Here is an 18,024-nt window from a genome sequence, read left to right as displayed (position 1 = left end):
GTGGCATTTAGGGTGGGTAGGGGGAATACTTTCCCACCATGAGAAAATACCATTTTAAAGCATTGATATATTATTATTCTAATTGAATGGTTCAGATTCACTCACTTTGTTTCCCTGCAACCTCTTGGCAACTTTTTGTAACATCACTTGTGACAAAAATGATGACCAAACAAATAATATTTTATTGTTATTATAATTCAATCTGAGCTTTATGTGTTTGATTTTGGGCTTAAATTTTTTTGTTTTGCTAAGAATGGGAAACGAAAATAATAAATTAAATCAAATATTGCTTTTAAAAAAATTGCTGGCACCCAATGTTTTTAAAAATTACTCCCCATTTAATTTCCAACCACCCTTAATTAATTTACAAAATTTCTTTCAACCACTTGTCGCAGCAAGAAATTTTGTCTATATAAATGATACATATGGATGCAAGGATATAATGTTCTTAGGCTTAATCAATTTTTTTTCATTAATTCCAAGGCTCGTTTAAAAAATGATTAAGCTTCTTAAAAAAATAATATAAATGGTACATGGATGCAAGGAAATGTCATATATCCATATAATGTTCTCAGGGCTTAATGAAAAAAAATTCGTTAATTACAAGGCTCGTAAAAAAGTGGTTAAGCTCTTAAACAATTTTTTTTAGCTGTAATTTTGTTTTTAAGCAATGTTATTGGCTTCATCAAATAGTTGCGAGTAATAATTTTGTATTACCAATGTTATTTATTCAGATGTTTCTACTAAGCCTTCAATTGAAGAGTGATTAAAAATTTACTTGTTGTATCCTTAAAAAAAAAAAAAAAAAAAATCCTTGTTGTAGGTATCAAGTTGAAAAACCATCGCATACCCTTCATCATTAGAGAACTAAATTTACAATTTCAAATTGGTATTGAAAAATGCAACGTTAGTAGATGAGATTGAATTATTACAACAACAATCATAGTGAATAAACAATTTATTGTGGAAGAACAATGGTTGTTCTATGTTTTACAGAAATGAAAGTAAAATAAGGAGAAAAAAGGGGTATAATGGTAAAATGAATGTCCAAGTAACTGGGAGTGCAGAACAGAAGCATAAAGCAGCTGGGAGGTGTAGTAGCAAGGTATTAAAATAAGCTAATTAATTTTATTACATTTTTAAGTTTGACTTGTTGAAACCGCCACATGTCCACCAAAAGGAGACTTTCCCATGGTGGGAAAGAATTCCTCCTACCCACCCTAAATGCCACCTATTGGAGAACATAAACATGATCCATGAAAGGGAAAAGAAAAAAAAAAAAAAAAAAGGATCATGCAAAGTGATAAGAAGGTTAACTAAATCGTTGACTAAATGTTTTTTGACCAATTATAAGTCTGTAGAATTTCAAAAGTGGATGTTACATCTTAAAAAGAACCTAATTTATCGACCCAAGAATTGTGTTTTTAATAAATATGAGAGACCTTAACTAAGATATAGGAAAATAAAAGTAAGTCGTTGCGCCACTTTGCATAATTTTCAAGAACATGAACAAAAGATGAAAAAGACAAAACCACCAAAAATTAATTATATGCTAACCGAAGCTTATTTCAATTTTTCTTATGAGCAAACATTGATAACAAGCATGACTACACCATTGAAATCCCAAAAAAGAAATACTCATATATTTTTTTTTGACAATAAGAAATACTCATATATGATCACACTAATAGGATAAATTATGGCATATGTCTTTCAATTTATAAAATGTTATAAGATCCATAAAAAATTATATTCATTGTCCTTAAGATATTTACATAAACCTACGATATAAATCTAGAAATTCTCATATTTTTAAACAACACTAATATTTTAATATAGATTAATATTAAACATAATCATATCACTATATTTTAAAAAATGTTACAAAATAATTTGGTCGCAAAAAATATGTTATAAATCATTTGGTCACTATTTTAATCAAACCCGTGCAACGCACGGGTTATATACCTAGTAATTATTTAAGAGAAATTTTAACAAGTGTCACAAGGGCACTTGTTTAGAAGTCAAATGAATAAACTTTTTCTAAGAAATTGTGTATTCAACATATTAAAACTAAAAAAAGAACTATTTCAACATAAAATTTATAAATCATTTTATCTTTTGAATCCTTTTTTTTTTGAACAAGCCAAAATGAGATATATATTAACAAACAATAGTTTTGCTCCCTAGCACAAGAAGTGCAAAAAGAGACAAAACAAGATTACAACCGATGTCACACACCGTTCAAAAGGTTTTGAAAAGAATAAAACAAATCAGTAAATCCCCTAACAAGCAAGGGGTTGCTGCCACCATAAATGAAAACCAAAAGGAAAGCATACATTTTTAGCTTTCAACCAACGAAGAGAAAACATCTTAACTTTTTCCAATAGCTGTTCCATCGTGTTGGCTTTGTTGGAAAAGAGTCTTTGGTTTCTTTCATTCCAAATTACCCATATGCAACAAAGCCAAATCAAATGTAAGAATGACCGACGGGGGGCATAACCACCTGAAGAGTGAACAAATTGATTAAAGTGATCCATAACCTGTAAGGGGTCCACAGAATACACACCTATCCAAGACTTAATAAGCTTCCAAAGATCACCAAACACGTTACAATGAATTATTAAGTGGTCTAATGTTTCTTGTTGACCACATCCTGAAACACATAGTTGATTGTCAGAAGAGATAACACCTCGCCGCACCAAGTTATCCTATGTTGGCCATCTATTGTGAAAGAGACGCCAAGCACAAATAGACACTTTCAAAGGAACATTTTTATGCCAAGGTGCATCCGAAGCCAAATCGTGACCCTGTATCTCCTGCCTCGTAAGCATTTGATACACTCCGCGAACCGTATAACCTACTGTAGGATCCGGTCGCCAAAGCCAAACATCAGTCTCAGAGTCCTGCAAAGAAATGTTAGACAACAAATTCCTAATCTCCACTACTAAATCCTCCTCCCAGGCAAACAGACGACGTCTCCACCTCCAAGCCTCCCCATCCTCACCCCAACCTAAAGCCTGCATCGCACCTACCGTCAAAGTCTGATGAACCGATAAATCAAATAACCTTCTAAATCTCTCCATTAACGACACCGACCCCACCCAACAATCCGACCAAAAATAAGTGTTAAGGCCGTTACCAAGACGTACAGAAATATTCTCTTCAAACCAACCTCCACCTTAAACACCTATCCCCTCTCGAATTTTAACAATGTCCCTCCACCACGCCGACCCCAACCTACCTCCCTCTCTGGGCCGCCCTCTCTCCTCAACATAACGAGACAATAACACCTTAAACCACAGCTCTTCCCTATCCACTAAACACCTCCAACACCATTTAGCCAAAAGAGCAATATTGAACTCTTTCAGCCTCCTTACCCCCAAACCACCAACCTCCTTACTCAAACAAATAGAGTTCCAATCGACCCAAGCAATTTTCCTATTATCCTCACCCCCACCCCAAAAGAAATTAATAAGAATAGATTCGATGGAAGAGATTATACCTGCGGGAGCTCTGAAAAAAGAAAGGGCGTAGACAGGCAGTGAAGACAGGACAGATTTGAGGAGAATCAAGCGACCCCCATAAGACAGACTTCTGCTATTCCACTCAGACAGCCTAGATTTTATTCGATAAATAACCGGATCCCAAAAAGCCAGACGTCTAGGATCACCCCCAATGGGGAGGCCAAGATAAATGAAAGGAATGCGACCCACTTTGCAAGATAAAATAGAAGCAGCTTCACGTAACCACGAGTCTTCAATATTAATACCAAACAAACTACTCTTGTGATAGTTTACCTTCAACCCTGACATATTTTCAAAAAGAACCAGAACAGCCCTTAAAGCTCGAACATTCGCCCAACTCTTAACACCTATCAGAAGAGTATCATCAGCAAATTGCAAGTGAGAAAGCACGGTGGGATTTTGCGCCCCAATTGAGTACCCTGTAAAGAGTGTCACATTCACCGCCTCAGACATCAAAATATTTAAGCCTTCTGCTGCGAGAAGAAAAAGAAAAGGAGAAAGCGGGTCACCCTGACGTAAACCCCTTTTCAATTGGAATTCATCTGTTGGACTACCATTAACCAATATTGACGCAGTTGCTGTAGAAACACATTCCTTCATCCACTTTCGCCACAAGGTAGGAAAAGACATTCTTCCCATAACATCATCCAAGTAACCCCAATCAACTGAGTCATAAGCCTTTTCAAAATCAACCTTGAACAATAACATTTCTTTATTCATCTTACGAGCTTCATCAACGGCTTAGTTAGCAATAAGGATGCCATCAAGAATTTGTCTGTCCTTAACAAAAGCTGTTTGGGTTTCTGATACAACCTTACCCACCACATGCCTCAAACGATTGGCCAACAATTTCGCCAAAATTTTATATAAACAACCAATTAAAGCAATGGGGCGAAAATCATTAAGGCGTTGCGGATTATCAATCTTTGGAATAAGGGCAATGAAAGTACTGTTAATACCTTTCGAAAGGCGACCGTTACGGTGAAAATCTGATATGAACCTCATAATGTCATGCTTCAAATCCAACCAGAAATCTTTTATAAAACCAAGATGAACACCATCCGGACCAGGACTTTTGAAACTATCACAATCCCACACAGCCGCCTTTACCTCTTCTTCACGGAATGGACAAGTCAGAAAATTACCATCAGATGCATTCAACCTACGAAAATGTAAGTCTCCACCCTAGGCATGTTAATTTGGAGCGCTTGAAAATGAGACTGAAAGTGACCAAACACTGCTTGCCGGACATTATCAACTCCCTCTATAACATTATTGTTCATTGTAACCGAAGAAATGGCATTGCGTCGGCGTCTACCAGACATGATAGCATGAAAATACTTTGAATTTGCATCCCCTTCGCGAAGCCATAATAAACGAGATTGTTGCCAAGATATACTAGTGTTAGCCCTTGATAAAGAATGAAGTTCAGAAGATAAATCATGTAAAGCATTCACTTCTTCCTCAGATAAAATATCCACCTCTCCCTTAGACTCCAACACATCAATCTGATTCTTTAGGGAATTAATCTTGCCGGGTAAATTGTGAGAATGCGTTAGATGCCATTCTTTGAGATCACCTTTGATTCTTTTCAATTTTTCCTTCAAAATAAAACCCCCCAACCTTCTACCTGGTATGATTGTAATTTTGATCGAACATATTGATGGTACCCCGGAACATCAGACCAACATTTCAACATTCTCACCGGCTTCGGTCCCCAATTGTGATCATCCACTGATAAAACCAATGGACAATGGTCAGATAAACCACGCAAAGAAGCAACTTGCAAGCAGTTGGGCCATTTTACACACCACTCCTCAGAAAGCAAAAATCTATCTATGCGACTCATGGAATTGCCATCCCCTTTATACCACGTGAAGCCTCTGCCATGTAATCAAAGGACTGAATCGCAGTTCCCCTAGACCTTCTTTCTTCCATACTACGCACCGCGTTAAAATCCCCACACAAACAAAAAAAAATTCCCACCAATTGTTGAAGATAACCGGACAAAGAATTCCATAATAATTGTTTCGCACCATTATCACAAGGAGCATAAATGTTGAAGAGATGAAATTCATCATTTGAATCAAGAAACCGCCCATGAATAATTAGCACATGCTTAAAACTAACTGATGACCAAAACTCGACCACTGCAGTGTCCCACATAATTAACAAGCCCCCAGACGCCCCCACAGCTGGTCGGAAAGAATATGAATGAGTAGAAGAGCCCCATAAGGATAAAGACAAAGCAGCATCAATGACAGACAACTTCGTTTCTTGCAGACAAACAATGGAAGGAATTTTTTCAGCTATAAGTTTGCGGACTTCTGGCTTTTTAGCATACCCACATAAACCTCTAACATTCCAAGAGAGAATCTTCATTACAACCCCTTCTCCCATGACTAACAACCGACCCTACCTTACTCAGAATGCGCCCCTGTCTTTGGACCACCCTGCACTTCCTTGTTTTGTTTCCGACCTCTCGATAATAATCGAAATTGGTTACATTTATCATTGTAAAATTTAACACCCAATGTCTTACCAAAATCTTTAACATCGTTCAATAACTCCTCCTCCTTACCCTTTAACACAACCCAATTCTTCCAGTCATTATTAACAGACGCTGAAGAAGAAGAATCGGATGTTTGTGGTCCTATAGGAATAGAAAAAGGCAAAGCTTCTACTAAATTAGCCACTTTGCGTCTTCGTTTCTTCATTAAAATTTTAAGGACTAGCTTACGGTCATGATCTGGTAAACGAGCAATTTTCTTTACATTATGAAGTGGATGTTTCAAACTGCCCCTTGCTTTCATCTTAATATTAGCGCTGCTGTCCACCAAAGTTTTGGATGTACTTGGCTTTGAAACATATTTGGATGAGGATACCACCCCAGCTTCACCATGAACATGATCTTTGAGCCATTCAAGGCTCCACGGCCCTGATGTAACGGATCGAGTCGCCATCGGAGGGCAAGAATGTTGTCTGGTTGTACGTTTATCATTGTCTAAAACATCGCCGACAACCTATTTGACCACTTTCGGGGTCACTTTAACTGAAGATATCTTGCTGATTTCCTCAACATCTTTATCACAATTAAGCATCACATGATCAGCCTTTGACAATAACAACTTCGGAGGAACTTCAGACTCATGTGAATCGGACTCAATGTGAATTGCAAGATCCATGTCTGATGACAAAATCCCAACCTTTTGCGCAGATGGAATCTTGGTAGGATATGTAACAACGATCTCTTTTTCTTTCTCAATCCAATCCTCGGCTAGATTGTTTACAAGATCAACCACACTATCTCTGTGTTCATGTGGTTCCTCATCGTAGTTGTTATCTGGTATTGATGCCTTCGAATCTACATCTTCCTCCTCTAATAAACAAGCATCCTCTCCAAGAGCGAAACCCCACTCCTCAATTATTTTTAAATCTGCCATCACCCCATCTACCACCATTTTTTCTGAACAATTAATAACATCCAATGAAGATGTTGCTAATAAAACTCGTGCATAATCAAATCTGTCCTTGGCAACTGTAATATTATCCAGCCTTAAAAATCTACCACAGTCCATAATAGCCAACTTGAAAAAAGATGCATTCCAAGCATGAATGGGAATGCCGTAAACACGCACCCAAGCTCCCCTTTCAAACTTGACAATATCTTTGTTCCATCGGACAATGTGAGAAAAAAATAAATTGAAAAAATCACGTGCATTATCTATCACCTGCATGACATCCGCATCTGAAACACACCTGATAAAAAATTTGTCTGCACCCATCGGAATGATATCCAAGTCATCAAAACCAGCATCCATAATTCGAGTTTGAATTACCGGAATAGCTTCCCCATACAATACTGTTGCAACCACACCCTTTCGTGCCCAAGATAAATCCTCAGAATTAGATCTATAAGTGCGGAGTAATTTAGAAACAGACTGTGTCCCTGCATTACCAACAACTTGTGACTTTGACATGTGAACATCAGCCATCTTATCATGAACCGTAATGCATTTGAATGCATTGATTTCCTTCACTACCACATCCTTCCTAGCATCACCCTCCCCATCAACAACCTTCGCCCTTTCTTTACCCAGACTCACGTGCTCCCTCACCTCAATCCCTCGTCCTCCTACTTCTGAATTTTTTCTAACCGGCTCTCTTTTTTCTCCCTCACCGTCTACACCTTCCACCCTAACCATCTTCTTTCCCGTGACACCCTCTCCCCTAACATCCTCCAACTCCCTTGACACCATCTCTCCGACAGGCTTACGTTGAAAACGAGCAACCTTCGCCCATACACGAAAATGGCCTAAAGTTACATTGTTAAGAGCCTTGAGAAGTTTATCTGTGTCCCTAACATTAACATATCTAACAAAGCCATAAACATGTCCCTGCTTGTTTCTTTTCCTCGACAGAAATAAATTGTCCAATATACCACACACCTCAAATGCCTTTTTAACGTAAAAATAAGGCATCAAATCTGGCACATTAGTGAAATAAAATGTGACATACCGTTTTTGAATGATGGCGTTTGCATCAGTTTTGGTGTTCGCTGAAATTGCACCATGAACACCTGACTGATTCACTAAATGGTTCTGTGTTGCACCACCGGCTGTTGTACCTGATCGAATTGCACATGTGATTGGTTGCAAGACCGGTTCAGTAACCCTAGAAGACTGTCCAAGCCGATCCCAAACAGAAGAACGAGATCTGTAATGTTCTTTTGCAACCGCGCCCTGCCTAGGGTTTTGAACTGTATCGAATTCAGTCTCCAAAAGCCGACGAGAAGATGACCTGACCCTATGCTGCTGCGATGCCTCTGAACCTCCATGCCGCTCGATGTCCCGCTGTCCGTCCTGTCCTCGAACCACCTGTCCTTGCACTTTCCTCTTCCGCTCTCGCACCACAGTCCAATCATCCCCATCCCCCCAATATCTGGCACCCTGCTTGGCCCCCTTTCCCCCGCTTTTGTCCTCACCGCCGGTGAAGAATAATGCCGGCGTGATTGTTCATGGCAAAGCCGCGAAGAATCACCTCTCTTGGTCTCTCTCACGCTCTCTCTCATTGTTGGCCGCGAAGAATCACCTCTCTTTCTTTTGAATCCTTAACAAGTGTCCTTTTTTTAACTATGATTTAAATGTAGTCAATCCACTTTTTTAATAGATATTTTGTTTTATTCTTATATTCAAAACCGGAGGGAGTACAAACTACGTTTCTCATTTGCTATCATTCAAATAGTGGAATGTTGTATCATTTTTCATTTTGAGCCAAAGATTATATTTTTTTGGGTTAAATATGTGTTTGGTCCCTATAAATATACCAACTTTTCGTTTTAGACCCTCTAAAAAATTTCTTCAACTTTTAGTCCCTATAAAATTTTCAATCACTACTTTTGGTCCCTATTTTTAAGTTAAATTTTGTATTTTTTTTCATGAAATTATGCTGAAATGTGTAGAATATTGTAAAAAAAAAAACCCCCAAAAAATTAGAATTTTTTAACAAAACATAAATTAATTATGAATTTTTAACCGTCAAACATATAAAAATTCATATTAAATTCATGTTTTGTTAAAAAATTCTAATTTTTTTTGGGAGAGATTCTTATGATATTATGAATTTTTCTGCAAACTTTTATTCAAAAATATGTATTCTACATATGAGTTTACTTTAAAAAATGGACCAAAAGTGAAGATGGAAAATTTTATAGGAACTAAAAGTTGAAGGAAAATTTTAGAGGGACTAAAACGAAAAGTTAGTATATACATAGGGACCAAAAACATATTTAACCCTATTTTTTTATTCATTTTGAACTAACTGTTATACTTTTATATTATATATTTAATTTGTTTAGGGGATTATCATATATTTATTATTTTTTACAACTTTTTTAGGAGTTATTATTTTTTTACAATTTGTTAAAGTAAAATTTATTTTAATAAATTTTCTACAACTTTAATAATTAATATTTTTACTAATTTAAATTAAAATAGTCAAAATTAATATTAAATTTAAATCAAAACTAAATACAAATAAAAGAATACCAACATGTGGAGTTTAAGTTTGTGTAACACCCATACCAGACGTATCTAGAAAGTCTAGCACGTGCGTTAATATTAGTACTGGATACATTAAAATTTACAGCATAAACTACATACAAATGAATATTTATACAACAAATTACGTTCGAACATAAATAACATAACCATCTCAACCATACATATATAATTCATCCTTAAAATCCAAAGCATCCTGCAGCGACACGAACGCACACTTGTTGAAATATCCATCCGACTTCAAGCTTGCAAATCCAACATGTTTATCTGAAACAAATAAGGATTGGGATGAGACATAATGTCTCAGTGAGTTCCCCTAAATCCTAGGCTATAGGCAGCCTCAAGGGGAAACCTACGGTCACCACGTGTCTACATTACAACCTGACGGTTGACTATACGTGTGTGGGGACTTACATACTAGACGGTCGTGCATACTAGAGCCGTCATAGTCTTATCTTAACTTGTTATAGGCTTCACTTCCTATACGTGTCATGGCGGTTGAGGGGGAACCTAAAACCGCATTGCCAAGAATACACTCTATGTATTGAGGCCTAAACATAACATAATCATGGCACGATTCTAAACCGGACGATTAGGGGAAACCTAAGATCGTCTTCGGTATCATGTTCTTACTTGTTCTATTCCATGCCTTAAGCTTGTCATATAGCATCTAGTGCTCTTGTTCTTAAACATAAACGTGCATGGATTCTTACATGATCATAATCATAGTCGTGCATAGAATCATAATCATAACATACATAAACGTACATAAGTTCATTCATTAGGTTAGCGTTGAACAAACAATATTATCTTGATTCATTTTACGGATAGTCCCGGGTGGAGTAATCCCGAGATCAATCCCATACATGGCCGATGTACGTACATCGGACTCCCTCGGTGTCGTGCGGGTCCCTTGCGGCTTAAACCGTTCCCCTTAGGTCGAGAACCTCCCGTATCCCCTGGCGTGGATAACAAGAGACACGAGCACCTACGTCTTGTTACTCAGTGACATGCGGGTACCTTACGGCTTAAATCGTTCTCATAATGAGAACCCCTTGTATCCCCCCTGATGTGGATATCAAGAGACATGTCACCTACACTTATTAGTCATAGTCTTGTCATACATAAGTTAAACATATACATACTTGCTTATTTACCTCGGAACCTTAATTGATCCGATTGGCGGTAACTTATACTTATTCATACTTAACATGGTGGAGGGGTCTAACCTATCAATCCACAACTTACATATTTACTAAGTCATTCTAGCTCATGTGCGAAGAGATTACACTTCGCGTCTTATCATTCTAGGGATTCTTGTTATCTTTCTAGTTCTCGACTAGCTAAGCCGAGGCTCTACATTCATTCCCTTTCTTAGTTCATCACTACCCCATCATGCTTAAACTTTCTTGAGCCATCCTTGTGATACATGCTAAGATTGCCATGATTTCTGATGCAAAGGATCAATTGACGGTGTGTGCAAATTTCCAATAATTTCTAAAGACGGAAAATGTCATAAACCCAAGTTTCAAGCCGTTTATAAATTCTATGATTTGATAAAGACAAACTTGTTCCAGTAGAAAGATAAGTATAAAACAGTGAAAGAACACTTCGAAACGATCGCTACGGACCCCCACACGACTGCCCCCAAGCACCCGAACGCAGAACAACGCGAACGTTGTCCTGTCTGGGGCGCCTGGCGCCAGGAGTAGGGCGCCTAGCACTAGCTCCTTTTGTGTGGGCGCCTAGCGCCCTTGTACATGCGCAGCGCTGCGAATTTTGCATTTTCGGTGTTTTCGGCTACTGGTTTTCGCCATTTTCGACCCAAAACTCGTCCAATTTGACCCTGTAATGCACCAAATACATCCAACAACTTGTATAGACTTATTTAAACATATCTCATGGCAATTTTATCATATAAACCACATGAATTTCTTTGGGGTACTAAAGATTCATAAAAGCTAAACTAACATAAAACATAATTTCTTCACAAGATTAAACAACCCAAAGGTAGGTAATCTATCTATGGAACTCACCTAGTAAATTTCTTGTAGCATCCTCAAGTCCCAAGCTCAAACTACCAAAACCCTAGCTCATGATCAACTTTCTTTTCTTGATTAAACCATCCATACTTGCTATTCTTTGCCATAAAAGAACCATAACATGTTCAAGATCAAGCTTCAAACTTCATCTTCACCCAACACCAACAAACCCTTATTTCTTTGAATCCATTCTTGAGAGGAGAAGTAGAGAAATCAAACATAATACAAGCTTCTCTTAGTTCAAAAGATCATGAGAAACCATAACTTAGAAGCTTGCCAAGGAAGGAAGAAAATTTGGAAAGGTTTGGTGGAGGGATGAGAGATGGAGGCGTGAGAGGGAAGAGAGGAGGAGGAGAAGATATTTTCTCAAACTAAGAGAGAGAAGAGAATAAGAATTATGAGATAATTCTTGCCCCAAAATCAAATAAATATCTTCTGGCGTGCAATTACCTTTTTACCCTTGCCTCAACGTGCTAAAACAAACGACTCTAATACTTTTCCCGTGTTATGCTGACATGTTATGAAATATTTTCCATTAACTAACGTTTCATGAATTTGAGTCCTCTGATATATTTAACAGGTAAAATTTCCATTAGCAGACGAGCGGGATGTTACACTCTAGCCCCCTTAAAGAAATTTCGTCCTCGAAATTTAGAGATCGACTACCAATCATCTTGACAAAAACTTACTATCTTTGGTCCGAGCCATACATTTCGATTCATACACACTCAAAGGGTTCGTCATATCATGTCCTCATCTTGTTTCTTAACCCACTTGCAACTAAGCATAGCCTTCTTGGTCTTAATATCACTCAAACTTAGAGTTTTCTTAATATATCATGATTCAGAACTTACCTTGCTACACATAAACTTATTGTCTCGGTCTTGGATCTTATCCGCTTAACATAAACCGTTCATAGAGGTATCTTATCATAAACATGAACACTCAGGATTTGCCTTTTTAACTGGAATCCTATCGGATATCAGGTTTGCCCTGCAGTGCTTACTTGCAACATTAAGACATCTTTGCATGCATACATAATCTTATCGGGTAAGTATATATATTTCATACATAAATCTTCTATACCTTGAGACACATTTCCCTTACTTTCATTACTCACTTAGACGATTCCACGAATCTCTTATCTCTTTTCAGAGCCTTAGGAAATCTTCGATCTCATTGCAATCTCATTGCATCTTATCGCACCCGAACCAATGGGTAACTCATATAATTTGACATGAAAAGTGTAATCAACTCACAACTTCATCTGATAATCTATTAATCAACATTATGGTTCACATACTCTTGAAACTTACTAGCACATCCACTTGCACACACATCATAGACTCTTAATTCAATTCCGTGTATCCTACATGGTATTGGCTTCATACGAACATTGTCATCTCCATAACAGGTACATACTTTCATGTGCCGCCTCTTGTTAAATGATAACGATACGTGTTCTAAAATCGTCCTTAAAGAAATTTTTCTTAAACTTTGGTATTTGGGTTCTTGGAACGAATTTATACATGACTATAAGATTTTATCATTTCCAAAACTGATTGTATAAAGGAACCACCGGACGAGTTTCGATATTTTTGGAAAAAGATTTAACAACTCGCCCAAAACTTTTCCACGACAAGTTGGTCCTGAAATTTTGTACGTCTAAAGTGAGTTCACTTACGACGTACTCCATCAGTTTCGAAAATGTATAATTCCATGAGTTTAAATAAAATATCTTTCCCAAGTTCCATAATACCAATCTTAACTTTTAAAAGCTTTAAAATCATGACTTAACATATTTTAACAAGTATCGTTTTCACTCAACAAGTATCGCATGCGAAAGTATGATTCTCATTGCACAACTCGAGAGTTGCATCTCCTTTCATAATAACATACTTAACTCCGAAGGTAGATTCTTACATTCTTAACTGATATACATACTCACAATACCGCTTACATATTCGTAGGAAATTCTTGAACCTCTTGACATTAACTTGTCTTATGATGCTTCTGCTAAACTTGCCTTACCAACCGAACATTCTTCACGAAGCTTCATACATACTAAAACTCCCATGTGTTCCATGGCGCTACTCTGATTCCCACCGGTTGGCTTAAACTAATACGCTAACCCGTTCGAGCAATTGAGACTTCAATTCATGCTTACCACTTGAATACTTACTTCTTAAATTATTCTCAAGATCTTCCATGTTGCAAACAAAATCACAACCTTACACTTGTCTTGTAAATTCAAAGCTCATGATATTTTATCTTATGCTCATAATACTTGACTTGGGGGGTAAACCTTACGTTCTTGCTGGTTGCATTTACCATACACATCACACTTGAACTTGTTTCCGAGGAACTCGAATTCCTTTAGCAACTCCTCTAACACTTGAACATATCTTCCTTAAACCTCTAGCCTGGTACCTTCGTATCTTCGCATACTACATTTTGCTTAATCATACCAATGCTTGCTTGTTGATTTTTCTTTTAAAGTAACTATGTAAACTAGCGCACAGGTCATTGACGTTGATAATTTTCTACTTTATAAATATATTGAGTTTAGGCCCCGGCCGTTACTATAAAATCATAGAACGAGTTGATAACACATAAGTGTCATCAATTCTAGATTCTAATGAGTCCAGCTCGCTCTATGAGTGTCGTAGCAAACCGGTTCCTAAAAAAAAATCTCGTGAATTTTCAAAATGTCAACTTCAATCACCCATACGCGTAAATCTTTCTAAAATTATTTAAACTTTATGATCTAACATCATATCGAGCCCTAGCATGTCCGTTAAGAAAAACATAAGTTCGAGAGATACGCCATAATTCCACATAATCTGAGAACTTTGTGATTTCTTATAACTTTGCACCAATTAAATTTCTTGCTTCATACCTCGTGGATAAACATCCGTGACATTCCTTCTAAATGCCGAAACTTTGTACTATTGATCTTGGCTCTTGACACATTAACTTCCAAAGCTACCTTAAACCGGATTGATTTCGTTAATACTTGTCCATGCATTTTCTTCCTCAGAAATCATAGGATGTGATGTGCATTCGATACTTGATGTTATAGAGAGTGTTGGTTATATAAAAGATTGTGAAAACAACCCCCAATAGCTACTACTGACCCTAGAGACGAAACAACAGTTTTCGAAAAAAACTGAAAAATTTGCTCCAGGTTCGCTATTAGCGAAATCCTCTGGAGTAATTTCGCTATTAGCGAAATTTTCGCTATTGGCGTATTTTCTTCAACTTAGTTTTCCAAAAAGAAAAATCGTATTTTACATAAAAATATTATTTCCTCAAGTATCCCAATGCATATCATTCCTTCCAAACATCTTAAAACAATTCTATAACCTTTGCATGGCAAGCATTAACATCATTCGGTTCCATTCAAGGCACATTAGAAACTGATATCTTATCATCACGTCTCTTAACATAAAATTTCCACATAAACCTTAACTTCATCTGCTAAGAATGGCTTACTTCATTACGTTGCTACTTATGCAACTTCCAAACATACATATAGTTAACTTCATTCATATAATGCTATTCCTGAGAGCCTGCTGACTCCGTCAACAAATGTCGACTTCTTACTATTTTATAACCTTCTTCCGACATTCCAGAATATCATAAATCCGTTCCAATATCTCTTACTGAAACTTTTAGCCATGCCTGAATATATATCCAACTTCTTCACTTATGGGCACATGGAGTATCACTAGCATTCTACCTGACATTGCCGGAACGTTCATTCTTAACATACCTTACATTCGCGGAGGATTCTCACTTCTACTTGATTAGTTCACCGGCCACCTTTTGGCACGATCAAACTTCTTCATCACATACTTCGTTCCTCCTGGGTCCTATTCAGCTCTCAGGCATCCATTCCAATCGTCGAATGCTAAATTGAGTTGATCAGGCTCAACTAACAACAACAATTAGAACTTTTACCCGGAACCCAATGGTCCCACTACCTTAGTTGTAACTTAATAACCCAAGGCACGGTCTGAATCGACCTGCTCTGATACCAAATGTAACACCCATACCAGACGTATCTAGAAAGTCTAGCACGTGCGTTAATATTAGTACTGGATACATTATAATTTACAACATAAACTACATACAAATGAATATTTATACAACAAATTGCGTTCGAACATAAATAACATAACCATCTCAACCATACATATATAATTCATCCTTAAAATCCAAAGCATCCTGCAGCGACACGAACGCACACTTGTTGAAATATCCATCCGACTTCAAGCTTGCAAATCCAACCTGTTTATCTGAAACAAATAAGGATTGGGATGAGACATAATGTCTCAGTGAGTTCCCCTAAATCCTAGGCTATAGGCAACCTCAAGGGGAAACCTACGGTCACCACGTGTCTACATTACAACCTGACGGTTGATTATACGTGTGTGGGGACTTGCATACTAGACGGTCGTGCATACTAGAGCCGTCATAGTCTTATCTTAACTTTTTATAGGCTTCACTTCCTATACGTGTCATGGCGGTTGAGGGGGAACCTAAAACCGCATTGCCAAGAATACACTCTATGTATCAAGGCCTAAACATAACATAATCATGGCACGATTCTAAACCGGACGATTAGGGGAAAGCTAAGATCGTCTTCGGTATCATGTTCTTACTTTTTCTATTCCATGCCTTAAGCTTGTCATATAGCATCTAGTGCTCTTGTTCTTAAACATAAACGTGCATGGATTCTTACATGATCATAATCATAGTCGTGCATAGAATCATAATCATAACATACATAAACGTACATAAGTTCATTCATTAGGTTAGTGTTTAACAAATAATATTATCTTGATTCATTTTACGGATAGTCCCGGGTGGAGTAACCCCGAGATGAATCCCATACATGACCGATGTACGTACATCAGACTCCCTCGGTGTCGTGCGGGTCCCTTGCAGCTTAAACCGTTCCCCTTAGGTCGAGAACCTCCAGTATCCACCTGGCGTGGATAACAGGAGACACGAGCACCTACGTCTTGTTACTCAGTGACATGCGGGTCCCTTACGGCTTAAATCGTTCTCATAATGAGAACCCCTTGTATCCCCCTGATGTGGATATCAAGAGACATGTCACCTACACTTATTAGTCAAGCCATTTATAAATTCTATGATTTGATAAAGACAAACTTGTTCCAGTAGAAAGATAAGTGAAAACAGTGAAAGAACACTTCGAAACGATCACTACGGACCCCCACACGACTGCCCCCAAGCACCCGAACGCAGAACAACGTGAACGTTGTCCTGTCTGGGGCGCCTGGCGCCAGGAGTAGGGCGCCTAGCGCTAGCTCCCTGTGTGTGGGTGCCTAGCGCCCTTGTACAGGCCCAGCGCTGCGAATTTTGCGTTTTCGGTGTTTTCGGCTACGGGTTTTCGCCATTTTCGACCCAAAACTCGTCCAATTTGACCCTGTAATGCACCAAATACATCCAATAACTTGTATAGACTTATTTAAACATATCTCATGGTAATTTCATCATATAAACCACATGAATTTCTTTGGGGTACTAAAGATTCATAAAAGCTAAACTAACATAAAACATAATTTCTTCACAAGATTAAACAACCCAAAGGTAGGTAATCTATCTATGGAACTCACCTAGTAAATTTCTTGTAGCATCCTCAAGTCCCAAGCTCAAACTACCAAAACCCTAGCTCATGATCAACTTTCTTTTCTTGATTAAACCATCCAAGCTTGCTATTCTTTGCCATAAAAGAACCATAACATGTTCAAGATCAAGCTTCAAACTTCATCTTCACCCAACACCAACAAACCCTTATTTCTTTGAATCCATTCTTGAGAGGAGAAGTAGAGAAATCAAACATAATACAAGCTTCTCTTAGTTCAAAAGATCATGAGAAACCATAACTTAGAAGCTTGCCAAGGAAGGAAGAAAATTTGGAAAGGTTTGGTGGAGGGATGAGAGGTGGAGGCGTGAGAGGGAAGAGAGGAGGAGGAGAAGATATTTTCTCAAACTAAGAGAGAGAAGAGAATAAGAATTATGAGATAATTCTTGCCCCAAAATCAAATAAATATCTTCTGGCGTGCAATTACCTTTTTACCCTTGCCTCAACGTGCTAAAACAAACGACTCTGATACTTTTCCCGTGTTATGCTGACATGTTATAAAATATTTTCCATTAACTAACTTTTCCATGAATTTGAGTCCTCTGATATATTTAACAGGTAAAATTTCCATTAGCAGACGAGCGGGGTGTTACAGTTTGAGTTCTTTATAAACAACCACCATTTAAGTAAAAAAACTACTTGAATCAACTATAGATTGTTTAAATCCTACTTGACAATTTGACCCCACAAAAATAATTTATTTCACTCCATTAAAGATG

General features: G+C 37.6%; 2 protein-coding genes and 2 long non-coding RNA genes across 4 annotated transcripts; all 4 read right to left on the bottom strand.

Annotated features, from left to right (window-relative positions):
* Window positions 1-2,711: 2,711 nt before the first annotated feature.
* LOC146905654 (uncharacterized) lies at window positions 2,712-3,086 on the bottom strand. The gene has a single exon (XM_085728598.1). The coding sequence runs from the start codon at window positions 3,084-3,086 to the stop codon at window positions 2,712-2,714; it is 375 nt and encodes a 124-aa protein (XP_085584724.1).
* Window positions 3,087-4,268: 1,182 nt separating this feature from the next.
* Window positions 4,269-5,927, bottom strand: LOC146905653 (uncharacterized). The gene is made up of 4 exons (XM_085728597.1): window positions 5,399-5,927; window positions 5,158-5,261; window positions 4,773-5,056; window positions 4,269-4,689 (listed from the first exon to the last, which is right to left on the bottom strand). The coding sequence occupies exons 1-4, from the start codon at window positions 5,925-5,927 to the stop codon at window positions 4,269-4,271; spliced, it is 1,338 nt and encodes a 445-aa protein (XP_085584723.1).
* Window positions 5,928-9,529: 3,602 nt separating this feature from the next.
* LOC146905652 (uncharacterized) lies at window positions 9,530-12,426 on the bottom strand. Its single transcript, XR_015018779.1, has 2 exons — window positions 11,623-12,426; window positions 9,530-9,853 (listed from the first exon to the last, which is right to left on the bottom strand). It is a non-coding gene; the product is annotated as an uncharacterized LOC146905652 (long non-coding RNA).
* Window positions 12,427-15,692: 3,266 nt separating this feature from the next.
* Window positions 15,693-17,786, bottom strand: LOC146905651 (uncharacterized). The gene is made up of 2 exons (XR_015018643.1): window positions 17,277-17,786; window positions 15,693-15,929 (listed from the first exon to the last, which is right to left on the bottom strand). It is a non-coding gene; the product is annotated as an uncharacterized LOC146905651 (long non-coding RNA).
* Between the last annotated feature and the right edge of the window lie 238 nt (window positions 17,787-18,024).

Source organism: Medicago sativa, chromosome 7 (genome assembly GCF_051527215.1).
Source record: "Medicago sativa cultivar Bolivia chromosome 7, Bolivia_mono, whole genome shotgun sequence".
Lineage (NCBI taxonomy): Eukaryota > Viridiplantae > Streptophyta > Magnoliopsida > Fabales > Fabaceae > Medicago > Medicago sativa.
The sequence above is the reverse complement of the archived record's forward strand: the minus strand, read 5'-3'. Positions and strand labels throughout refer to the sequence as shown.